This window comes from Hyla sarda, chromosome 4, assembly GCF_029499605.1.
Source record: "Hyla sarda isolate aHylSar1 chromosome 4, aHylSar1.hap1, whole genome shotgun sequence".
NCBI classification, from domain to species: domain Eukaryota; kingdom Metazoa; phylum Chordata; class Amphibia; order Anura; family Hylidae; genus Hyla; species Hyla sarda.
This window is the reverse complement of record NC_079192.1, coordinates 164,905,766-164,932,771: the sequence shown is the minus strand read 5'-3', so window position 1 is coordinate 164,932,771 and position 27,006 is coordinate 164,905,766. Positions and strand designations below refer to the sequence as shown.

Below are 27,006 nucleotides of genomic sequence, written 5' to 3'. Positions count from 1 at the left end.
TTCCAGATGCGGGAAGGACCTCGGACAAACAGGACATGCCACATTGAGGTTTCCCATGAAGGATATGCACAATAAGCCAAATTATGACTGGAGCTGGCACAAGCAGGGCAGCCTCAAAAGCACAGGATCAGAGGAATACAGAGAAATTTCCTCAAAGTGTAGAACACCCACCTGGAGCTTGATGGGAGTGATGACAAACAGGATTCACTCAGGAAGAGACAGTAGCCACCAGTGGCTTCACCAGACAGATAGTAGGTAGCTGGTACTGGGTTACCACATATTTACCTAAAATATCTCTCACTGGAATACTCCTCTTAGATACGTTGTTAAATTAAATATTTTTATAAGTGGTCAAGGGGGGCTAAATATGATTTAAAAAATTGGTGTATTCCCCTTCTGTAATCCCCTGCTGCTGGCTTTTAATGGCGTCTAATCACTTCTGTTCCCCATTTCCTGTCCTCCTTCTCAACACAAGGAAGTGGAGCACTTTTCAAAAATAAGTCACTAAACAACCCCTTTTAGGTTGTACATACCATGAAGATAACCCATACAACTAGTATGGAGTCAAATCACCAAAGAATCATGTCACTCTTCTGCCCTATAAGTGATGGCAGGGTGCAGGTGCTAGATGTTATACCCCATCCTGGAATGATGGGGTACAATGACATGTACATATAGGATTTAATTAAAGCTCGTAAAAATAATACTATGACTCATTATTTCTGTGCATTGAATGTATGACATTTCTTTATTCATAGGGACTGATTACCTTGGTAGTTAAAAGGTTAATGGTATGAAACGTGATCTTTTCAGAGTTCATAGTACAAAAGAGTCTTCTTTGCGCTATGTAATGATTGTAGAGCACACACCTACCCAGCTGCATTGTTTGTAACCAGGCTTTCACATTCAGTAGGACTCACACGTTCCCATCCTGCAGGATGTCTATCGTGCCGAAAGCTTTGATTGGGATCCCACTACTATGGATGCTGAAACGTATATTTTTCCCCTACCTATGGCAGGACATCAGGTTTTTTTTCAGAGCAGCTGGCTATGTACGGAAGATAGAACGAGCAGTTTCCCGATGCCCCTCCTTTGGCATGCTGGATATGTTTTTGAAACAAGTGTCCATAAGACCAAACCAAACTTTTATCCTGTATCAAGATCAGTCCTATACCTACAAGGAGATAGATCTGAAAAGCAACCAAGCTGCATGGGCTTTAAGTCACTATGCAAAAGTGAAAAAAGGTGATAGTGTCGCCATCTTCCTGAGCAATGAACCTGCATATATCTGGCTGTGGCTGGGACTAGCCAAATTAGGATGCCCAATGGCTTGCTTGAACTACAATATACGGTCTAAATCCTTTCTTCATTGCTTTAAGTGCTGCCGGGCAAAAGTGCTGATTGCTGCTCCAGGTAGGATGAATCTAATATAGTGTGTAAATTATGGTGTAAGGTATTGGGGGCAAAATGTATACAAATGTTCAGCATGTAGTGGGAGTCGAATTTAGGGAGAAGATCAGTGAAAGCAATGTCAGAAAATATTATTTTACTGAACGAGTGATAGATACTTGGAACAAACACCAAGCAGCAGTGGTTGGTAAATCCACAGTGAGTGTGTATAATATATTTATATACATATATATATATATATATATATATATATATATATATATATATATACACACACACACCGTATATACTCGAGTATACGCCGACCCGAATAGAAGCCGAGGTCCCTAATTTCCCCCCCAAAAACCCAGGAAAAGTTATTGACTCCACTGTAAGCCTAGGGTGGGAAATACATCATCCCCTCATGTAATAATCCAGACCCCCGTCATCATCCCCCCTTCCCTTCATCATCACCACCTGTCAATGCCTTCATCAGTGGTCTTCAACCTGCGGACTTCCAGATGTTGCAAAACTCTCTGGGCATGCTGGGAGTTGTAGTTGTGAAACCTCTGGAGGTCCGCAGGTTGAAGACCACTGCCGCCTTCGTCATTATCCAGACCCCCCTTTTGTTTTGTACTCACCTCCCCTCGGCGGGAAGGAAGGCTGAGCTGGTCCGGGCCATCTATGCTGCAGGGTAGGGAGGGTCAGTCGTTCCGGGCTGTCCATTTTCACCGGGGGGCCCTCTTCTCCGCGCTTTGGGCCTGCCCTGGTCTAGTGACGTTGCCTTGACGACGACGCACAGGAACGTTCATGCGCAGGGAGGCTGCGAATGAACGTCCCGGTGCGTTGTCGTCAAGGCAACGTCTCTACTCCGGGACCGGGCCGCGCGGAGAAGAGGGCCCCCCCGGTGAAAATGGACAGCTCGGAACGACCAACCCTCTCCACCGGACAGTCCCTGCAGCATAGATGGCCCGGACCAGCTCACCCTTCCTTCCCTCCCGAAGGCTGCAGTGGTCTTCAACCTGCGGACCTCCAGAGGTTTCAAAACTACAACTCCCAGCATGCCCGGACAGCCGATGGGAGTTGTAGTTTTATAACATCTGGAGGTCCGCAGGTTGAAGACCACTGATGAAGGGATTGACAGGCGGAGAGTTCCCTCGAGTATAAGCCGAGGGGGGCGTTTTCAGCACAAAAAATCGTGCTGAAAAACTCGGCTTATACTCGAGTATATACGGTATGTACTACAATAGAAAAATTGTATTTCCTTGTATTTTTTTCATATTTGTCAATGACATTAGATTCAATTATTTATCGTGAAAAGGAAACTCCAGATTTCTCCATTGGAATTGTTCATTAGGGAATAGAACAGACTCCTATTGAGTAATCGGTGTGAGCATTGAGCTTACTAGACTGTCTCTGCTGTCCATCAATAGGCCAGAGGGGACCATATTGTGTCTGTACTCTTGTGTACACCAGGATGATCACCTTCTTTCTATAATACGTGTTATGAACAGGCCGCCAGCACTTCCTCCTCTTACGGTGCAGGCTCATTGTTTACATTCTTCTCCAGCAATCACAGATCTTGTAAATAGTGGAGAAATGAAAGGCAATAGATGTCAGAAAATTCCTTAGCTTTCCATTATGCAATATGTATTAACTACATTAACTAAAAGCTGGAGCATGCCTTTAATACTGGATTCACACTTGACGATTTGCTGCGGTTTGGTGCAATTTTTTATTTATTTTTTGCTTTTTTTACTAAAGCTAGAAATGCATACATTCCTGCCTTTGGATTTAAAGATTGCACCTAAAACTGCACCAAAATTTGGAGAAAAAAATAAAAATAAAATAAAAAACAGAAAAATTGCACCTAAGTTCAAAGAAGATGTGGCTAGAAAAGGTCAGCAAGTCAATGACAAGAATAACTTGCATATTTGTCATTAAAGGCATAAAAATAACCCAAACACCCAGATGCCCCAGGTAATCATTTCTAATCCCATATCTACCATTTAACACTTTGCAGTTGGCACATAAATCCCACACTTCCTTCATTCCTATTACGTGCCATGATTTATCCATATGACACGTCATGTAAGTTGTGTAGGCGCTAGGTGCCTGTAGGGGTCTTTTCCTACTTTGTCTAAAATGTGTGAACCACGTCTTAGAGTTTATTATTAAAAAGTAAATGTTTTTATAAACATTCTGTCATTCTGTTAGCGGTCATTGTCATTACTGTGTGCCTATGTTATTGTCATATTTTCAGCATTTTCAATAGCTGGCACAGTAGGATGCCTACTGTGAGTACCCAGGGCCCTGTAGTATCACAGCAACTGTTACCCTGACTGTGCACACTAAGTACACAAGGGAGCTCTCAGAGGAAACAAAGATGAGATCGTTTTTCGTAAACTAACCTGGGTCCTTCGGACCATACACTGCTCAAAAAAATAAAGGGAACACTTAAACATCACAATGTAACTCCAAGTCAATTACACTTCTGTGAAATCACACTGTCCACTCAGGGAGAAACACTGATTGACAATCAATTTCACATGCTGTTGTGCAAATGGAGCAGACAACAGGTGGAAATTATAAGCAATTAGCAAGACACCCCCAATAAAGGAGTTGTTCTGCAGGTGGTGACCACAGACCACTTCTCAGTTCCTATGTTTCCTGGCTGATGTTTTGGTGCCTTTTGAATGCTGGCTGTGCTTTCACTCTAGTGGTAGCATGAGACGGAGTATACAACTCACACAAGTGGCTCAGGTAGTGCAGCTCATCCAGGATGGCACATCAATGCAAGAGGACCTGAATCTGATTGAGCACATCTGGGACATCATGTCTTGTTCCATCCACCACAGGAGTTGGTGGATGCTTAAGTGCAGATCTGAGTGGACATCCCTCGGGAGACCATCCGCCACCTCATCAGGAGCATGCTGGGCATTGTAGGGAGGTCATACGGGCACATGGAGGCCTCACACACTACTGAGCCTCATTTTGGCTTGTTTTAAGGACATTACATCAAAGTTGGATCAGCCTGTAGTGTGGTTTTCCACTTTGATTTTGAGTGTGACTCCATGTCCAGACCCCCATGGTTTTATAAATTTGATTTCCATTGATAATTTGTGTGATTTTGTTGTCAGCACATTCAACTATGTAAAGACGAAAGTATTACGATTACAGTGACCCCCCCGACCTACGATTTCATGTATTATTCATGTAGTATTTCATGTGAATAGTTCATTCATTCAGATCTAGGATGTGTTATCTTAGTGTTCCCTTTATTTTTTGGAGCAGTGTATTTTACCCATATGGAACCTGGGAGGACACAGCATTTATCAGCTTTATAGACATATAGGCCCTCATTTACTAAGAGTGGAGTGTCGGTTTGTGTGGTTTTTTTTTCCAACCTTTTTTTCACTTGGTATTTACTAATCTGTCCCACTTTTCCCGATATTTTTAGTCGAAGGGAAAAATTATGTTGCACAGTAATTTCTGTCGCAGGATTTCTTCTACAGAAGTACAGATGTGGGAATCCCAGCAGGGGTTTCAGTGAATATCCGACTTCAGCACCGGCGTGGTGACACAGGAGTCGGGTATAGATTCGTAATTGCTTTTTATTGAAAATCATAAAAAGCTGCAATACATGGTAGGACTAGACATTTCTGAGGGGCTCCCTTCTTCCTCAAGTCCGAGTTACAGTGTGTGGATACAGTACTTTATATATACATATTTACATGAATACATTTAACATTTGAAGTTTGCCGGGTCTGAATATGATGTCAGCCTCCAGGGTCTATTGGTGGTGTATAGGAATGAATGGGCTAGATCTATAACATTGTGATTTTTTTTGCCCATTGAAATCAATGGGCCCATTGTGGTCTATGAAGATCTTGCAGCAAATGGGGTAGAAAGCTGAACAGCAGGGTCCTGGAAGTGAGACCCTAGTGTAAGTTCAACTCCTGGGTTGATATACAGGGTTGGGATTGTACTTTAATTAGGATAGACTTGATTTTTTTGAACTGTGGGAACTAGGTCAATTGGATGCCACACATTACCTTCTGTTTCAAATTCACCTAGTTGCCCATTTATGGTATCCAAATGACCTAGTTCCCATGGCTTTCTTAACTATCAATTGACCCATATATGTCTATCCTCATTAAAGTATAATCCCAACACTGTATATCAACCCAGGAATTGAACCCACAGCAAGGTCTCCCATCAAAATATTACCAGGACCCTGCTGTTTAACTTTCTAACCCGTTTGCCACAAGATCTCCATAGACCACAATGGGCCCATTGATTTCAATAGGCCAAAAAAATCACAATGTTATAGATCTAGCCCATTCATTCCTATACACCACCAATAGACCCTGCAGGCTGACGTCATACTCAGCCTCCAATGGCATTCAGACCCGGCAAGCTTCAAATGTTTAATGGGTTAATGTAATCATGGAAATATGTATATATAAAGTACTGTATCCACACACTGTAATTCGGACCTGAGGAAGGAGGGAGACACATATAGATAGATGTATTAAAGAGATATATATATAACTCAATGTGTGTGTATGTGTGTGTATGTTCCAGCATCACATCCAAGCCACTAAAGATATTAACATGAAACTTGGCACACGTTACTTATATGTCAACAACAAACATAGGATAGGTGATTTAACCCTTACTCACCCCCATTTGCCAGGGTCGGGGTTTTTGTTTAAAGTCCCATACAAATCTATGGGAAAGATATGTTACTGCATAACTTCCAAACATCTGGAGATATTTTGATAATACTTGGTCACATGTTACTTATATGTCCACTTAAAATATAGGATAGTTAATTTAACCCTTAACTACCCCCATTTGTGAGGGTCAGGGTTTTGGTTTAATCAATGCAAATCAATGGGAAATGTATGTTCCCACATAACTTCCGTACGGCTGGAGATATTTCAATACCTGGTACACATATTACGGGTCGGGATAGGAGGTCGGGATAGGAGGACGGGATAGGAGGTCGGGATAGGAGGATGGGATGATCGGGATAGGAGGTCGGGATAGGAGGTCGAGATAGGAGGACGGGATAGGAGGTCGAGATAGGAGGTTGAGATAGGAGGTCGGGAGAGGAGGTCAGGAGAGGTGGTTGGGGTATGAGGACGGGATATGGGGTTGGGATATGACAACAATATATGAGGATGTGACATGAAGTCAAAAGCTTCCTCTGTTGATTTTTCCTCCACAACAAGGATTAGGAAGGAAAAACCGAGCAACGCCGGGTACTCAGCTAGTATTGTATATAGAATGCAAATCACCTTAGGAAGCTTTGTTAGGGTATTAAGTCAGCTAGGAATGCTGGGAGATTTCTGAAGCCTACAAAAATATAACTATACATGTGAGAAGGCATTGTGAGTGTTCGTTAAAGGGGATAAGATGTCTGATCACGGGGGTACAGCCACTGGGGACCCCCACGATCTTGGCTGCAGCACCCCAGACATCCGGTGCATGGAGCGAACTCTGCTCTGTGTCGGATGACTGGTGTTGCGGGGCGGAGGCTCGTGATGTCACGGTCAAGCCCGCTTATGTCACAGCCACGCCCCCTCATTGCAATTCTATGGGAAGGGGCGTGACGGATGTCACGCCCCTTCCCATAGACTTGCATTGAGGGGGTGTGGCCGTGACATCACTAAATATACAACATGCAGATGAAGGAAGTCCCGGAACACGGTAAATAGCTTTTCTCTGTTTTATTAAGGTTTCAGCTTGGCGTTATGGCTCCACCTAAGTCTTTCTCAACAGCTGATTACATAAAGCGGAAGTGACATCTTATAGCATCACAAAAGTAGGCATAATTACATGTAACAAAGTAAATGCCACTTACTGCTTGTAAGACAGAAATAGTTAAACTAAGTATAACATACAGAAAACAACATATAAAGATATATAAACATAAGGACACAAGTCTCACTATACTGTGATTTTCTCAAGATAAATTTTCAAGTCATTCTCTGCTGGATCTGAAAATGAAAAAATTGGAAAATGTCAAGTATCATATATAATGCCAAATTTCGTAGTCCCTATTGAGACCTCTAGGGGACAATGTATCAAGGATATGGCTCCAATATGCCTCGTGGCAAAGAAGAAGCTTTTTAATGTCTCCGCCACGTCTAGGATACTGGATCTGCTCCAGAATTTGAGACTTTAATTGGGATACTGTATGTCCCTTATGGTGAAAATGCTGTGGCACTGGGAGTAATAAATTATTACATCTAATGGTAGATTTGTGTTTCCGAAATCACAATTTCAAAGGGTAAGACATATCGTCTCCCAGCCTGACATACAGGAGATTCGAATAAAAGAGATGAGGAATAAGTACCTGAATCGATGGTTACCCCCCTCACCTATTGGCAAAGGCAGAAAATGAGTCCCTGCATGAAAAAGGAGTGAAAGAACAACTAACACATATAGGGCGGCATTTATCATTGTAGGTGTAAGTGAAGCATTTTTCTACACCTTTTTTTGTGTGTACTGGTAATGTGTAGGAACACAACATTTATTAAAAGGTCACAGAGCATTTGATACATTTTGTGCAGGTCACATTTTCTGAAATTTCTCTCTTCACATACACCAAAAAGCTAAGTCTGGGCTGGTGTAGTTTTAGGGACTTTTCAATGGATTTGCGCCTTTTTTGCGCCTTTTCACAAAAAGGCACAGTTCATAAAACCCTTCCATATCATGTGTATTGCCATAAACAGTGGATTGCAACTCAAAATCAGCAGAAATATGTAACCCAAAAGGCGCAAAAAAGGCGCAAATAAACCCTGCTTGCGCCTTTTGTAGACACACAAAACTGTCTAAAGACAATGATAAATGTCAGCCATATACTTTATACATAAATTTCATCCATTAAACAGTAAAGGTGAGGTAGTTCGCAGACATTGTCATATTCTCACAGAAGCTTTTCCACATATTAAAGAATTTACTCACATGCCCATCTGTTGTAATAAAAAAGCTCCCAACATCAGAAATGACTTAGTCCATGCAGACATCAGTAGTATTCAAAAAATTCCATATCAGAAATTTGTAGCTGCCCGGAAAAATGGCACCTTCCCGTGCCTGCATTGTACTCACTGCTCCAGCGTGATCAAGGGAGACCAGATCATTCATTCTTATAGAGGACACCGTTCAAAATTAAAGGTCACTTTACATGTGATTCGTCCAATATAATTTATGCTTTAAAGGAAATCTGTCATCAGAATCACCCGCACTAAACCTGTTACACAGGCTTGTAGTGCGGGTGATCCTGATTAAAACGCTTCTTACCTGGTTAAAAATGGTTCAGCACTTCTTCAGATATCTATATCTTTAGTTTTCTGTTATTCCCAGGCTTGGGACTCAGTGGGAGGTGTTATCATCTGGGACTCGGCCACACGTCATTCTAGCTGGGTGGAGCGGCCGCCCGGCTCATGAATATTCATGAACTTATCCTCCTGGTCTAATTCTTCTTTCTCGGTCTGGTGTGGAGGGCCGCGCATGCGCCGCGTTCCGTACACCCGGAAGTGGCGTTCTCCCCCCGGCTTTTCACTCATGCAGCCCGTCTTCTTACTATTGGGCCGCAGCTCGAGTGAAGCCGGGGGGAGAACGTCGCTTCAGGGTGTACAGAATGCAGTGCATGCGCGGCCCTCCCCACCAGACCGAGAAAGAAGAATTAGACTACGAGGATAAGTTCATGAATATTCATGAGCCGGGCGGCAGCTCCGCCCAGCTAGAATGACGTGTGGCCAAGTCCGAGATGATAACACCTCCCACTGAGTCCCAAGCCTGGGAATAACAGAAAACTAAAAATATAGATATCTTAAGAACCGCTGAACCATTTTTAACCAGGTAAGAAGCGTTTTAATCAGGATCAACCGCACTACAAGCCTGTGTAACAGGTTTAGTGCGGGCGATTCTGATGACAGATTTCCTTTAAAATGTCTGTGCGGACTATTATATATCAGAGAAACCTCACTACGGATGAAAGATCGTTTAAGTAAACACATATCTACCATTAGATGTAATAATTTATTACTCCCAGTGCCACAGCATTTTCACCATAAGGGACATACAGTATCCCAATTAAAGGGGTACTCCCGTGGAAAAATTCTTTTTTTTAAATCAACTGGTGCCAGAAAGTTAAACAGATTTGTAAATCTCGGGTAGAATACAGACATAGCGCAAATCTACAATCTTGTATAATGATCTGATTGCTTCTCAGCATAATATCAAAAACTGACAGGTTGTTAGTATACATTTTTGATCAAAAAGTACAAGCCCACTCGCCACGTCAAGGCCACCTATTTAGAGTGGGTCCCTAACGGCCCTAGCATAAAATGGCGTAGCACCGGGCGGCGACCTCCACCACCGCGACACTGGTGCCCACGGGGGGGGGGGGGCGACCCACTGGCAGAACGGCCCCAATCATGACCACAGTGCTCTCTGCTGACCTCTGCTGTTCATTTGAGGAACTGTCCAGATCAGGAGAAAATCCCCATAGCAAACATATGCTGCTCTGGACAGTTCCTAAAATGGACAGCAGAGAGCACTGTGGTCATGACATCAGAGGGAATGCATTTCTTTTTTGGATTTCTCTTTAGTATATAGCCCCTAAAAAGTACTGGAAGGATTAAGATTTTTTAATAGAAGTGATTTACAAATCTGGTTAACTTTCTGGCACCAGTTGATTAAAAAAAAAAAGTTTTCCATGGGAGTACCCCTTTAAGGTTTCAGATTCTGGAGCAAATCCAGTATCCTAGACGTGGCAGTGACATTAAAAAGCTTCTTCGCCGCGAGGCATATTAGATCCATATCCTTGATACATTGTCCCCTAGAGGTGTCAGTAGGGACTACGAAATTTCGCATTATATATGATATTTGACATTTTCCAATTTTTTCATTTTCAGATCCAGCAGAGAATGACTTGAAAATTTATTGTGAGAAAATCACAGTATAGTGAGACTTGTGTCCTTATGTTTATATATCTTTATATGTTGTTTTCTGTATGTTATACTTAGTTTCACTATTTCTGTCTTACAAGCAGTAAGTTGCATTTACTTTGTTACGTGTAATTACGCCTACTTTTGTGATGCTATAAGATGTCACTTCCGCTTTATGTAATCAGCTGTTGGGAAAGACTTAGGTGGAGCCGTAACGCCAAGCTGAAACCTTAATAAAACAGAGAAAACCTATTTACCGTGTGGCGGGACTTCCTTCATCTGTGATATTTCTTTCCACATGCACCGGGACCCAGGCGTAGTGCCGACTGTTCATCTATTCATTCATAAATATACAACATGGGCACGTGCACAGAGCCATATTAGGATTGCAGAAGAACCAGCTTTAGCTGCTCATAGACCATTACTGAAAATGTTTATTATATATTGAAGTGGCTTTCCAGAACTTTTTAAAAAGGAAAAGCTAACAGGAAAGGTCAGGAAAAAGAAAGACATACGCACCCTTCTACTCACTCCCAGTCATCTGGCTGCAGTGATTGGCTGCAGCAGTAGGGGACCATGCACAATCTATAGTCACCATACACTTCTCCAGTCATTTGGCTGCAGTGATTGGCTGCAGCAGTAGGGGACCATGCACAATCTATAGTCACCATACACTTCTCCAGTCATCTGGCTGCAGTGATTGGCTGCAGCAGTAGGGGACCATGCACAATCTATAGTCACCATACACTTCTCCAGTCATTTGGCTGCAGTGATTGGCTGCAGCAGTAGGGGACCATGCACAATCTATAGTCACCATACACTTCTCCAGTCATCTGGCTGCAGTGATTGGCTGCAGCAGTAGGGGACCATGCACAATCTATAGTCACCATACACTTCTCCAGTCATCTGGCTGCAGTGATTGGCTGCAGCAGCAGGGGACCATGCACAATCTATAGTCACCATACACTTCTCCAGTCAGTCTGGTTGCAGCGGATGTGCAGGACTGAGAGCTACCGGAGGGTGAGTATGTTTTTTTCTGCTGTTCCTTATCAGTCAGCCCTTTTTTGTGAATGTAAAAAATTAAAAATATATATATGTGTTTGTTAAGAAGTCTACATAAAAATCCTTCATTTATTCTCACAAGAACTGCAGGCTGCTGTAGAGGAAGTACTGCCTAATCTCATAGAAGACGGGGTGCTGGTGTTCTACCTGAGCAAAGACTCACCTACTGAAGGTGTTCTAAGTTTACTTGACAAAGTGGAAGCTGCCTCCGCAGATCCTGTTCCCGAATCCTATAGGTCAGGTGCTACGGTGAAAACACCAGCTCTGTATATATACACATCTGGAACCACAGGTAAATCATCTTAAAAATCTAAAGTATAAGCTCTTGAATCCTTTATAAACAGAATCAGTCAATTCCCTGGATTATAAAATACTTTTTATCAGCTGGTAGAAAGAAAAACTAAAATTAGTTTCGGTCTTGGGCACCCATACTCACCTTTCTCCTATAAGGGAATTTTGGGCAGTGTCAGCAGGTTATGCTCTATCTATATACAGAAAGATTGTTGGCATTTGAATATTTGCAGGCTTCAAGAACTAGACTAAAAACCCATCCATACATTCACTGTTCACCTTTGAAGATCTTGTCTTAGAAATCCCTTTAAGCCTACAAAAAAGTAAGTTTAGAATTGTTATGCTCACCTGCCCCATTACCCACTACTTCAGTCCAACAGTCCACTCGGCCAATCACTATCCAAGGCATTTTGCAATGTAAATCTGGCTTAAAATAATTGGGAATGTCCCACAGTTAAAATATCTCTAAATATCATTTGTGTGGACTAAAAATACTTTCAGAAAAATCTGCATTACTGGCAAATGCCACAACTGCGATGTTGCTCAGTGTGATGTTTTATTATAACATTTTCATGAGGATCTATAATATTTATCTTCATCTGCCAGTTCTTAGAAAGATTGGAATAACAGAGGAGTACTATTTATTTCCCTCCTATTTGTTTTTCTTTTTTTTCTCATTTTAATGTTTAACTTGTATTCTTTGACTTTCCATTGTACTTTTGGACTTTGGGTACTTTATGTGCTTCAATAACTATTTCTTCTTACTTTTGGTTAATTTAAGCCTACTGTTATACAATAAGGTTTACAATGCATTCAAAAAGTTTTCAGACATGTGAAAAGTTGTTGATCGCAACGGGTCTAACTACTGAGGTCCACTGGGACCATGAGCTATAAGCCAGGGAAGCAGGAGGTTTTGCTCTCTGCTCTCTGGCCGGCCAGGAGATCTGACCTTTTCTCTGCATGAAGAGAAAAGGTCAGATCTCCTAGCCGGCCAGGGAGCAGAACACAATGCCATCGGCTTCCCCAGTTTAACTCTCACGATCGCAATCACGTTTTTCCCCATCAATTTGTGCTCAATATCCCATAATGTCAAAGTGAAAACAGAACTTTAGAAATTTTTGCTAATTTTTTTAATAGGAAAAACTGAAATATTAAATTGTTGACATAAGTGTTGAGATCATTTACTCAGTACTTAGTTGAAGCACCTATGACAGCCTCCAGTCTTCTACGCTATGATGCAACAAGGTTTTCACACATTTTAGGGATTCTTAGCCATTATCCTCTTAAAGGAGTACTCCGGTGAAAACCTTTTTTCTTTTAAATCAACTGGTGGCAGAAAGTTAAACATATTTGTAAATTACTTCTATTAAAAAATCTTAATCCTTCCAGTACTTATTAGCTGCTGAATGCTACAGAGGAAATTCTTTTCTTTTTGGAACACTGATGACATCACGAGCACAGTGCTCTCTGCTGACATCTCTGTCCATTTTAGCAACCATGCATAGCAGATGTATGCTAAGGGCAGCATGGTGGCTCAGTGGTTAGCACTGCTGCCTTGCAGTGCTGGGGACTTGGGTTCAAATCCCACTAAGGACAACAATAAATAAAGCGTTATTATTATTATAATAACGTCATCAGAGAGAACTGTGCTCGTGATGTCATCAGAGAGCATTCCAAAAAGAAAAGAATTTCCTCTGCAGTATTCAGCAGCTAATAAGTACAGGAAGGATTAAGGTTTTTTAATAGAAGTAATTTACAAATATGTTTAACTTTCTGCCACCAGTTGATTTAAAAGAAAAAAGGTTTTCACCGGAGTACCCCTTTAAGTCCTGTCAGGTTGAATGAGGACCATCAGTGGAAGCTGTTTTCAAGTCTTTCCAGAGAGGTTCTGGCTGGATCACTCATAGACATTGACAAAATGTGTGTTGTGATAAATGCTCATATATTTTGAATAAAATATTACCAACATTTTCCTGTCCCAGACGTTACAATAGTGTTAATGTGACACATTTCATATATCTTTGGCTTTTGGTTGTTATAAAGCACAATATACAATAAATATAGAAAACAGGTAGATGTCAGCTTACCCTCGTGCCTTACTGCTGCCCGGACTGGTGCGGACACGGCCAATGCTTGAATGTAGAAGAAACTGATTGTCCAGCGCAGTAGTGTCTCTTCAGAAAGGTAGAGTCACTGTTCTGAAGAGACACTGTGCTGGACAATCAGTTTCTTCTACAATGTACAATAAATGTTTTGTTTTTTCCTTAATCCAATGGCAGTCATATGCATAGGCATACATCTGCATAGGCCCTGGGCATATGTTCATTGGGTTGCTTTAAAGGGGTTATTCAGGAATAGATAAATATAGTTAATTTCTTTAAAAATCTGCTCCACATCTGTCCCCAGGTTGTGTGTGGTATTTCAACTTGGCTCCATTCACTTCAATGGAACTGAGTTGCAGAATCACATCCAACCTGGAGACAGACGGGAGCGGTTTTTGAAAGAAATTAGCTCTGTTTTTCTATTCCTGGATAACTCCTTTAAATGGGCCGGCCTAATAAAACAAAATTTGCCAATGTTGAACTTAGGCAATCAATCACCCCTCTAAGTTTTATACATTTGGCCATAACATTTGAAGAAGCCTCCAGATATATGTAACTTTATGTCTACACAGTTGCATACATTTGCCATTGACACCCAAATTACTGTACAGTATGTATTTTCCTACAAGTTATATTGAAAAGTGGTTTATATAGGTGCCTATTAGAAAGACACGTAGGGTCTCATGTATTATGTTTCTCCTTTTCTCTTTACCAAAACTTAAAGGGAACATGTCACATTGATAATACCGTCAGAAAGAGCTGAGCAAATTGATGGGTTCCAGATTAATTTATCTTTTATTAATGTAAATATTTCCTCATTCTGGGCTAAGAAGGGATGTGGGTGGTCCTACTCTCTCTATATGAACAGATATATATGGATCGGTACAGCTGAGGTTAAAGGGGTACTCTGGTGGAAAACATTATTATTATTTTTTTTTATCAACTGGTGCCATAAAGTTAAACAGATTTGTAAATTATTTCTATTAAAAAAATCTTAATCCTTCCAGTACTTATTAGCTGCTGTATACTACAGAGGAAATGGTTTTCTTTTTTTGAACACAGTGACATCATGACCACAGTGCTCTCTGCTGACATCTCTGTCCATTTTAGGAACTGTCCAGAGCAGCATATGTTTTTTTATGGGGATTTTCTCCTACTCTGGACAGTTCTTAAAATGGACAGAGATGTCAGAAGAGAGCACTGTGGTCATGATATCAGCAGAGAGCTCTGTGTTCCAAAAAGAAAAGAATTTCCTCTGTAGTATTCAGTACTGGAAGGATTAAGATTTTTTAATAAAAGTAATTTACAAATCTGTTTAACTTTCTGGCACCAGTTGATAAAAAAAAAAAAAAAAGTTTTCCACCGGAGAGCCCCTTTAAAATTGTGGCTTATTAACAGCTTCAGACTATGCAGTCAGTTCCAACCAGCATCTGAACACATCCAGATATCTGTCAATCACTGACTACCCACATGACTACTCAATCCCAGAATGAGTAGAGATTTACAAGAATAAATAAATTCTTATGGAACTTTTCCCACAAAATTATACATGAATCTGCCAAGCTCCTCCTGGTATATATCAAAATGCCTTCAAATGTGGCCGCATTTTCAGTATGACAGGTTTCCTTTCATTTTCTAATATTTAAAGTTTTTACTTAAAAGGGGTACTCCAGTGGAAAACAATTTTTAAAAAATAAAATGGTGCCAGAAAGTTGAACAGATTTGTAAATTACTTCTACTTGAAAATCTTAATCCTTCCAGTACTTATCAGCTGCTGTATACTACAGAGGAAGTTCTTTTTGCATTTCTTTTCTGTTTGAGCACAGTGCTCTCTGTTGACACCTCCGTCCATGTCAGGAACTGTCCAAAGCAGGAGAAAATCCCCATAGCAAACCTATCCTGCTCTGTACAGTTCCTGACATGGACAGAGGTGTCAGCAGAGAGCACTGTGGTCAGACAGAAAAGAAATGCAATAAGAAAAGAACTTCATTTGGAGCATTCAGCAGCTGATACATGCTGGGAGGATTAAATAGAAGTCATTTACAAATCTGTTACTCTGACACCAGTTGATTAAAAAAAAAATGTTTTCCACCGGAGTACCCCTTTAAGTCGTAATTTAGCAGAAAAAAATTGTAACATTGCTAGTAGATTATGTTTCTGATACATTTAAACAATATATAAATACATAATTTTCTTGATAGGTCTTCCCAAAGCAGCTGTTATAAATCAAGGACGCCTTTTGATAAGTTCCTCGATAAGTACACTGGCTGGAGTGTCATGTAATGACATTTTGTATATTCCCCTGCCATTGTACCACAGTGCCGGCCTCATGATTGGGGTTCGAGGATGCATCCAGCAAGGTAACTCGACCTATCTATTTATCTTTCATTCATATATTAAAGGGGTATTCCGTGCAAAAACATTTTATCCCCTATCCAAAGGATAGGGGACAAGGTGTCTGATCGCGGGGGGCCCGCTGCTAAGACCCCCCGCGATCTCCCCGCAGCACCCGCATTCTATGCGGGGACTGAGTCTCTAGTTCGGAAACCTCTGGGTTTCCGGGACTGGGGATGTGACGTCACGCCACGCCCTTTCCATTCATGTCTATGGGAGAGGGCGTGTCCCCAGTCCCGGAAACCTGGAGGTTTCCGAAACTGGAGATTCAGCTCCGGGTGCTGCAGGGAGATCGTGGGGGATCTCAGCAGCGGGCCCCCCGCGATCAGACACCTTATCCCCTATCCTTTGGATAGGGGCTGAAATATTTTTGCACGGAATACCCCTTTAAGTAATTATTCCTTGTAAAATTAAAAACTTGCAATGCTTTTATGTTACCAAGCACAAGCCACACATTCTCCCAAACCTAAATCCTTAGCACAGTGTATGTATTCACTTAGGTTTTTTAGGTTGAATCTGCACCAAAGACATTGCCGATTTGCCGTCTATGGGGGCAGCAATGATTCTGTCGGCACTGGGCGCACTCGGAATCTCCGGACTGGATTTTTCTGTCTGGATCTTCCTCAGCGTGAACCTACTTAATTCTCTCTAATTTTTTTGTCTTTGTCTGCTGAAAACCAAGTAAATTATTTCAAACATACATAATAGTGTTAGTCCCACTTATTACAGTAACAAAACACATCCCGGCCAGTTAGAGGAATAACCAGTTGCTTTCCATATAATAGTGTTAGTCCCAATTACTACAGTAACAAAACACATCCCGGCCAGTTAGAGGAATAACCAGTTGTTTTCCATATAATAGTGTTAGTCCCAATTACTACAGTAACAAAACACATCCCGGCCAGTTAGAGGAATAACCAGTTGTTTTCCATATAATAGTGTTAGTCCCACTTATTACAGTAACAAAACACATCCCGGCCAGTTAGAGGAATAACCAGTTGTTTTCCATATAATAGTGTTAGTCCCAATTACTACAGTAACAAAACACATCCCGGCCAGTTAGAGGAATAACCAGTTGTTTTCCATATAATAGTGTTAGTCCCAATTACTACAGTAACAAAACACATCCCGGCCAGTTAGAGGAATAACCAGTTGTTTTCCATATAATAGTGTTAGTCCCAATTACTACAGTAACAAAAAACATCCCGGCCAGTTAGAGGAATAAACAGTTGTTTTCCATATAATAAGGCTGCATCTGTTGCTGCTCTATTTCCTTAACAACAATTATTTACCCCGAAATGGGTTAGGGTCAATTAAACATAAACACCATTGACCAAGGGACAAAACCCTGGGTCACTAATACCCTTCTTAATCCCACCCCCTAAAACTTAACTTTTATTAAAGTCACAATAATAATAATATGGTGATCAACTGAATTAAAATGAACCTCCTTGTGTATATATATGTATAATTGGTGAACTATGAGCTAATTGCTTCCTAGTAGTTAGTCATAGCCAGTGGTCTGCAGTCTCACTGGTTAATAAGACACAAGGGAGGTTGTGATAAAAACTGAATATGCCCCCTCAAGGGGGCATATTCAGTTTTTATCACAACCTCCCTTGTGTCTTATTAACCAGTGAGACTGCAGACCACTGGCTATGACTAACTACTAGGAAGCAATTAGCTCATAGTTCACCAATTATACATATATATACACAAGGAGGTTCATTTTAATTCAGTTGATCACCATATTATTATTATTGTGACTTTAATAAAAGTTAAGTTTTAGGGGGTGGGATTAAGAAGGGTATTAGTGACCCAGTGCTCTATTTCCTTGTCACCTTAAACCATTATCAGTTATTCTAACCTTGACTGTACAATTTTACATTTATGTCTAGATTATCCGCAATTCTTTTTCCTTTAATGGACATCATTTCATATCTATAACTCTTTATAGCTCAGGTTTTATCTTCTGTAAGGACCTAATAAATAACTGTAGTTCTTGAAATGCACTTTGACTATTCTGATTATCAGTAGATATTTTCCTGGATTGTATAATTTAATAAAGGTTATTCTAAAACTCAATAGACATTGCAAATTGGAGAAGATACACAACTGTTGGAAAGACTTCTATCTTTAAACAGGTTGGCCATCTTTTGATAAGTTTATATTAAACCATAGTAAGGCTGCATTCACACCTCATTTTTGCAATACGGTTGCCGTATCCGGTTTGGTTTAAAAAACCGTATCGAACCATAGTGCAAACCGTGTACATAGACATTTCATTGTAAACCGTATGCCAACTGTAGCATCAGGTTGTGTACGTTTTGCATCATTTACGGTTGTATACGGTTTTTAACGGTACACCAAACCGTAGTCTACTACAGTTTTGTGTCCCGGTCAAAAACCGTATCCAACCTGTATACGGTTATTTTAAAATGGTGTTCAATGGTAACCGTATGTAACCGTATGTGCATACGGTTACATCCGGTTTGCACAATACGGTTTTTCATTTTTTTCTTTTTTTGGGGGGGAAATTCAATAAAAAGAAGAAGAACTTTATTTAAAATGTTGACAAACTTTAAAACCGTATATATTTTTTTTCAAGAAAAACGTATTAAAACGTATGCAAACGTATATCCGTTTTTAAACCGTATACAGTTTAAAAACGTGAGGAGGCATATACGGTTGCACACGTTTGCATACGTTTCGGTCCGGTTCGGTGACATACGTTTTTTTAACAGAAACTGGATACGGCAACAGTATTGCAAAAACGAGATGTGAATGCAGCCTAAGTAAAGTTGAGTGAACTTACAGTACATTGGCTCGAAACTAACCTCGCGGCTTGGCCGTTGATTACGTTAGTCTGCATAAATTAGTGCTCCGCGAGGTTTGTTTCAAGCCAATATACAGTACGTTCACTCAACACTAATAGTAAAAACTTAAAGGGGTATTCCGGGCAAAAACATCTTATCCCCTATCGAAAGGATAGGGGATTAGATGTCTGATCGCGGGGGGCCCGCCGCTGGGACCCCCGCGATCTCCCTGCAGCAGCCCGCATTCAATGCATAGCTGTGTCTGAAGTATCGGAAACCTCTGGGCTTCCGAGACGGGGACGTAACGTCACGCCACGCCCCCTCTATTCATTTCTATGGGAGGGGGTGTAACGGCCGCAGGGCCCCCTCCCATAGACATGAATGGAGGGGGCGTGGCGTGACGTCACGTCTCCTTCTCGGACGCCCGGAGGTTTTTTCCCGGAATACCCCTTTAAATGGGGTACTTACTCATACAGTGAGCCTTAACTGCAGCCCTGTTCTGTCCAATTATGTATCTAAGCCCCCTCCCCCAGTACCGAATGGATGGCTTGTCTGTCCATAAGATCCCATGGAGGGGTACGTGACAATATAAATGAGTCTTCAATCACCATAGCAATACACTTGCATTAGCAAGGAGGGCAGATGTTGTGGAAAAGGCAGAGTGACAGGTATCTTCAAATGCTACTCCATAGGGAGCCATCTTATGGACTGATGAGCCATCCATTCGGCACACGGGTGTGAGGGGTGGAGCTACAAAACTACAAACAACAGTCCCTTATTCAATTGATTACTATGCTTAAACCCCTAGAATACACATAGGGGGAGATTTATTAAACCTGTACAGAGGAAAAATTACTGAGTTGCCCATAGCAACCAATCATATTGCTTCTTTCATTTTTGAAAAGTGAAAGAAGTGAAAGTGAAAGAAGTGATCTGATTGGTTGCTATGGGCAACTCAGCAACCTTTCCTCTGGACAGGTTTTGATAAATCTCCCCCATAGTGTACATGTACACCCTGGCCACAAAAAGGGATTTTTTTAATTAGTTTCTTTTTGTTTCACAGTACATTGTCATGTAAAATTAAAGTTATTTACTAAGTTAATTACTAAGTCCAATTGGCCCAGCAATAAACAAGCACTCATATAGCTCTCTAGATGAAAAAGTAAGAGAAGTGGATCTGGGTCTTAGAAAGTGAGGAGAAAAAAAAGGAAAATGCAAAAAAAAAAACAATTGTCTGCATCCTCGAGAGGTTATTGAGTCAGACTTGTAGACACACCATCAAGAGTCCTAGAAAACCCTTTAGGGCACGTTCCCACTTGGCGTATACGCAGCATATTTCATGCTGTGCAAAATCTGCAGCAGCGGGAAATACGCTGCATATCCCTCGCTCACCATACACACAAGGCTTTCCGGAGGCAGCCCTGTGTGTGCAGTGAGTTTTGGAGGCGGAGCCACGCGTCACAGTCATGCCGGCACACAGCTTCGCCTCCAAAACACACGGCACACATAGGTCTGCCTCCGGAAAGCCTTGTGTGTATGGTGAGCGAGGGATATGCAGCGTATTTCCCACTGCTGCTGCAGATTTTGCGCAGCGTTAAATACGCTGCGTATACGCTTAGTGGGAACTTGCCCTTAAAGTGTTACATTAGTGATGGCTTGGACGACAGGAAATTTGCTTACATTTATTGTGCCAAACCCAGGACTTGTGTGAGACCACGGCATTGAATCTACACATTTTATTGGCGTTACATGTGAGTCTATGGGACATATATCCTGCCCCAGACCATCACTGGAGTTGGGCTTTTATGTTTCACTATTCAGAGACACTTCCAGAGGCCATTGACCACCAGGCTATATTAACTGTATTATCACCAAGGATGTGATGTCTTGTGTACTACAGAGGGCCCTAAATAAACTATATAGATGGTATATACTTGGAACTAATATGTCTTGTTTTACACAGGGGCCACCTGTGTTTTAAGAAATAAATTTTCAGCTAGCCAATTCTGGAATGACTGCAGGAAATATAATGTGACAGCCTTCCAGTATATTGGGGAGATCCTCCGATATTTATGTAACACTCCTAAGGTATGAATTCTAATGCATCATTTGTTTTATTTATTTGCTTAGAAATACAGGACACCACAGGAATGAAGAGGTTGGGTAGATTTGTCAATTACATGACATGCATACAGATAACAAATAACATCTATCACTCATTTTCTTTATTAATTAAACTGTCCCCTCCTCCCCCCTCATACTTTTTGGAATTTTGTGCCTACCCAACCTATCTTCGGCCCAGCCCTGTCTTTGCTGTTAACGAATATATACAGCTCTACTTTTTTAGGTTTTATGCTAAATAAAATTGTAGCTACTCCCATTGTATGCACACACAATCTTTTCATATACATGCAATGTATGCATACTTAAAGGAGTAGTCCAGTGGTGAACCCAGTGGTGAACAACTTATCCCCTATCCTAAGGATAGGGGATAAGTTACAGATCGCGGGGGGTCCGACCGCTGGGGCCCCCAGCGATCTCCTGTACGGAGCCCTTACAGCCCGCGGGAAGGGGGCGTGTCACCCTCCGCACGAAGCGGCGGCCGACACGCCCCCTCAATAAAACTCTATGGCAGAGCCGAAGCGCTGCCTTCGTCAATCTCCGGCTCTGCCATTGAGATGTATTGAGGGGGCGTGTCAGCCGCCGCTTCGTGCGGGGGTCGACACCCGCTATCTGGCTGGAGAGCCTGGCCCCTGTATAGAGAGATCGCAGGGGGCCCCAGCGGTCGCCCCCCCCCCCCTCCTCTCAAACTTATCCCCCATCCTTAGGATAGGGGATAAGTTTTTCACCACTGGACTACCCCTTTAAAGGGAACCAATCATCAGATTTTACCCTATTTAACACTTGGCAAAGTTTAAAGGTTCATATCTTCACCATCCCTGGGTGCAGGAGTGTCCCCCGGGGATGGTGAGGATAAAGATTTTACCCTATATAACGCTTTGCCAAGTGTTATATGGGGTAAAATCTGATGATTGGTTCCCTTTAAATTCATGCAGAAGAATTTTTCATGTTCCTTCTAGAAAGACAATGATAAAGAACACAGCGTGCGGCTTGCAGTGGGAAATGGACTAAGACCAGATGTCTGGCAAGAATTCCTGAATCGTTTTGGTGATATACATATTTATGAATTTTATGCTGCAACTGAAGGAAATGCTTTTTTTTTCAACCATACAAGAAAAGTAGGCGCAATAGGCAGATACAACCGCTTCTTAAAGGTATGTTTTATAACAATGTAGTCAAAGGAACTATTCTGGTTTTAAAGCATTCTGCTTTTCTTTCTCTTTTTATTTATTTATTTATTTTTTATTACTAACTAAATTACTGACTGGCAGCACTGTGCACAATAGTTGTTTGTCTAAATATGATCTGTTTCAAAATTGTCGCCTAATTTTTTCCCCTACTGTCTACTGTGCCAGCTTCATCAAAATAAATTCCTGATGAAGCGGTCACAGTAGACAGTGAAGCACGTGGGGTCTCTATAGATGAATTTCGGAGGTTGAGGAAACCTTATATTTTATTAATTTATTTTCCCTCTTTAATATAGTACTTGGTATAGTACTTCTGTGCACTTTAGAGGGGATTCTAGATTGTTTGGATTTTGCATTTAATTTTATCATTTATACACTATCGATTGCTTACTTTGCACAGTGTCTATATTTATATTTATTGTTCTATTGTATCTTTAGGGGATATTTGGGGTCATTATTGCCATTTTTGTTTATATATTTCTTGTGTAACTGCTTGGGGAGGTAGTGAGGGATTTAAAAAAATTTTTTTTTTTTTAACAAGCGTTCCTCTGGCTTTGTCAGGTTGAGGCTTACTTTAACCCCTTAAGGACGCAGCCTTTTTCACATTAAGGACTGAGCCCTTTTTTCGCAATTCTGACCACCGTCGCTTTATGAATTAATAACTCGAAAACGCTTTTACCGAATATTCTGATTCTGAGATTGTTTTTTCGTGACATATTCTACTTTATTTTGGTGGTAAATTTTCGGCATTACTTGCATCCTTTTTTGTTGAAAAATCCCAAAATTTCATGACAATTTAGAAAATTTTGAATTTTTCTAACTTTGAAGCTCTCTACATGTAAGGAAAATGGATATTCCAAATACATTTTATTTTTCTTCACAAACACATGTTGGCATCATAAAATGGACATATTTTTGATTTTAGAAAAAATTTGAGGGCTTCAAAGTAGAGCAGCAATTTTCAAAAATTTCATGAAAATTGCTAAATCTGAAGGGACAGATGTTACAGAACTACAACTCCCAGCATGCCTAGGCAGTCTAGGCATGCTGAGAGTTGTAGTTTGGCAACATCTGGAGGGCTACCGTTTGGGCACCATTGTAACAGTGGTCTCCAAACTGTGACCCTCCAGATGTTGCAAAACTACAACTCCCAGCATGCCCAGACAGCCTTTGGAGACCCGATCAGCCCGGAATAGCAGAAAATCGCATTTCTGAATTGACATGCGATTTTCTGCGATCGCCGACATGGTGGGGGGGGGGGGGGGTCTCCCCTCGGCGATGTGCCGGGATGTCTTCTGAATGATTTCAGCAGGCATTCCAGTCCGGTCCCCAACCGGCTAGCGGCGTGGACCTGAATTCCCACTGGCGTATGCATACGCCCGGCGTCCTTAAAAGGTTAAAGGGCTACTCCTCTGGAAAACATTTTTTTCTTAAATCAACAGGTGCCAGAAAGAAATGTTTTCCAGGGGAGTACTCCTATAACAACCGCGTGAGCCTCCTGAGGATACACAAGTTGAGAGCGGTGTTCACCTGGGGATATGAATTTTTTTTCCCCAGATCCCCAGGTGGGTCTCCTTTCTTCTGCGGGTCCGATTGTTATATCCCTGATATTATTTCAGAGTAAAATGAATACGGATTTGTTTGATAATTGGGCAGTTTGGGTTAACACTTTAAAATTAGTATTGAATCTATTTTACAATAATAGTTAAAAGGTTTGTGTAAAGAGTTACTCCAGTGGTCACATAGTCTCCTATGCTAATTTTTTTTGGGGCCTTATTGCAGTAACATTTTATGGTCTCTAAAAGGAAATAAGCCCCCCCCCCCCACCCCCCGCGAGTCAGTGTTCTGTAGCTCTAATTTTCTAGCATTCAAGTGAAAAGCTTCATCATATGGCAAATGTCCAATAATATGAAAAATATACATAGGCTTTCTTATCACTGTATGAGCATTATTTTCTTCTCATTACATATGATTACAAGTTGTTATGTTTACAAGTATAATTAACTGGGTTCTGAAAATTGTTGTATTTTAGCGTATAAGACCTTTTGAGCTGATAAAATACGATGTGGAAAAGGATGAAGCGGTCCGTGATGCTGCAGGATACTGCATTCGTGTTGCAAGAGGTAAACATATTTCTTACACTCTGACCTAAATTACTTACTTTCTTACTTATTCTATGATCTCTGTAAACCGGAAACACCCCTCATCTACAGAACAGAGCTATACAATGGTAGCAATGCCTTGTTTCTTAAGTTTGTTCCCCACTTCTACACCTACATCACACATTGCTCTAGCCTGAGTAGTTCCTTGCAGTCATGCTATTGTAACCCCCCCCCCCCCCCCCCCCAAAGCCAGAGCCACCGTTTGGAGAAGGGTAGCTACAGTGCCTTGCAATGTTTTGTTAATCTGAATTTTATGTGATGGATCAGAACACAAAAGTCTAAGTTGATGAAGTAAAATGAGAAAAATATATGAAACTATTGTTTAGAAATAGAAAACAAAAAATTGGCATGTGCGTAAGTATTCACCCTCTTTGTTATGAAGCCCATAAAAAGCTCTGGTGCAACCAATTACCTTCAGAGGTCACATAATTAGTGAAATGATGTCCACCTGTGTGCAATCTAAGTGTCACATGATCTGTTATTACATATACACACCTTTTTTTAAAGACCCAAGAGGCTGCAACACCTAAGCAAGAGGCATCAGTAACCAAACACTGCCATGAAGACCATGGAACTCTCCAAACAAGTAAGGGACAATGTTGATGAGAAGTAAAAGTCAGAGTTAGGTTATCAAAAAATAACCAATACTTTGATGATCCCCAGGAGCACCATCAAATCTATCATAACCCAATGGAAAGAACATGGCACAACAGCAAACCTGCCAAGAGACGGCCACCCACCAAAACTCACGGACCGGGCTAGGAGGGCATTAATCAGAGAGGCAGCAGAGGGACCTAAGGTAACTCTGGAGGAGCCGCAGAGTTCCACAGCAGAGACTGGAGTATCTGTACATAGGACGACAATAAGCTGTACACTCCATAGAGTTGGGGTTTATGGCAGAGTGGCCAGAAGAAAGCCATTACTTTCAGCTAAAAAGAAAAAGGCACGTTTTGACTTTGCGAAAAGGCATGTGGGAGACTCCCAAAAAGTATAGAGGAAGGTGCTCTGTTCTGATCAGACTAAAATTAAATTTTTCAGCCATCAAAGAAAACACTATGTCTGGTGCAAACCCAACACATCACATGACCCAAAGAACACTATGGTGAAACATGGTGGTGGCAGCATCATGCTGTGGGGATGTTTTTCAGCAGCCGGGACTGGGAACCTGGTCAGAGTTGAGGGAAAGATGGATGTTGCCAAATACAGGGATGTTCTTGAGCAAAACCTGTACCACTCTGTATATGATTTGAGGCTAGGATGGAGGTTCAAACTTCCAGCAGGACAATGAACCCAAATCACTGCTAAAGCAACACTTTAGTGGTTTAAGGGGAAACCTGTAAATGTGTTGGAATGGCCTAGTCAAAGCCCAGATCTCAATCCAATGGAAAATCTGTGGTCAGACTTAATATTGCTGTTCACAAGCGCAAACCATCCAACTTGAAGGATCTGGAGCAATTTTGCAAGGAGGAATGGGCAAAAATCCCAGTGGTAAGATGTGGCGAGCTCATAAGGGGACATTTATCAAAGCATTTAGTCGTTTTTTTTTGCTTAAAATTGTCGCAAAAAAGTCGCACGTGCGACTACTCTCTTTTTTTTCTGCGACTTTTTGCCCTAAGCAATATATAAAAATCCAAAGCAATTTGCTTACCAAAGCAAAAAGTGATTATTGACTTGCAGTGGTCAGAGATTTATCAAGTGCGAAAGTTGCAAAAAAGTCGCATTACATGGAAAAACCTACTAAATTTACTCCAGCTCAGACATGAAGCAGAAAAAGCTACTACCAAAGCCAAAAAAAAGAAAAATTGCTTATGTGAAAGAAATTTGTCAACAGGCTGAAAGCAGTTGATAAATAAGTCACACATAAGCAAAAAAATTGTAAGAAAAAAATAACTAAAAAAAGGAATACATAAGCAAACATTGATAAATGTCCCTCATAGAGACTTATCCAAAGACTTGGAGCTGTGATTGCCGCAAAAGGTGGCGCTACAAAGTATTAACTTTAGGGGGGGGGGGGTGAATAGTTATGCACATTGACCTTTTCTGTTATTTTGTCCTATTTGTTGTTTGCTTCACAATAAATAAATAAAAAAATAAAAAAACATCTTCAAAGTTGTGGGTATCTAGATCCGCAAACAATCTATGTTAATTCCAGGTTGTGCGGGACCAAAGTACAAAAAAAAGTATTTTGCAAGGCACTGTATAATGCAGTGCTGTGAAAAAGTGTTTGCCCCTTTCCTGATTTCTTTTTTTTATTGCACATTTTTCACATTTCAATCTTTCAGATAATCAAACTAATTTTAATATTACACAATGATAACACAAGTAAACTAAAAGTGCAGTTTTCAAGTATTCGTTGTGATTGTTATGAGAAAAAAGCCATTTCTAAAACTTTGCGACTCTGGGGAAATTACGGTAAGAGCCATTCTTAGAAGTGGCTGGCCTACCAAAATTACCCCCAAAAGCGCACTCAAGACTCATCCAAGAGGTCACAAAAGAACCCACAACAATATCTGAAA

At 41.1% G+C, this 27,006-nt stretch overlaps 1 protein-coding gene and 1 long non-coding RNA gene across 2 annotated transcripts in view; one reads left to right on the top strand and one right to left on the bottom strand.

Moving 5' to 3' along the window:
* Positions 1-771: 771 nt before the first annotated feature.
* The window catches only part of LOC130368642 (long-chain fatty acid transport protein 2-like), a 38,596-nt gene continuing 12,361 nt past the window's right edge, over positions 772-27,006 (top strand). Inside the window, exons 1-6 of the mRNA XM_056572593.1 lie at positions 772-1,413; positions 11,500-11,709; positions 16,012-16,170; positions 20,984-21,108; positions 22,101-22,295; positions 24,361-24,451. Of these exons, the coding sequence (XP_056428568.1) occupies positions 939-1,413; positions 11,500-11,709; positions 16,012-16,170; positions 20,984-21,108; positions 22,101-22,295; positions 24,361-24,451 (1,255 nt within the window). The 5' untranslated portion in view covers positions 772-938. The remainder of the gene's footprint in view (positions 1,414-11,499; positions 11,710-16,011; positions 16,171-20,983; positions 21,109-22,100; positions 22,296-24,360; positions 24,452-27,006) is intronic.
* On the bottom strand, positions 2,654-12,065 carry LOC130368643 (uncharacterized). Its single transcript, XR_008892530.1, has 3 exons — positions 11,854-12,065; positions 11,581-11,697; positions 2,654-2,970 (listed from the first exon to the last, which is right to left on the bottom strand). It is a non-coding gene; the product is annotated as an uncharacterized LOC130368643 (long non-coding RNA).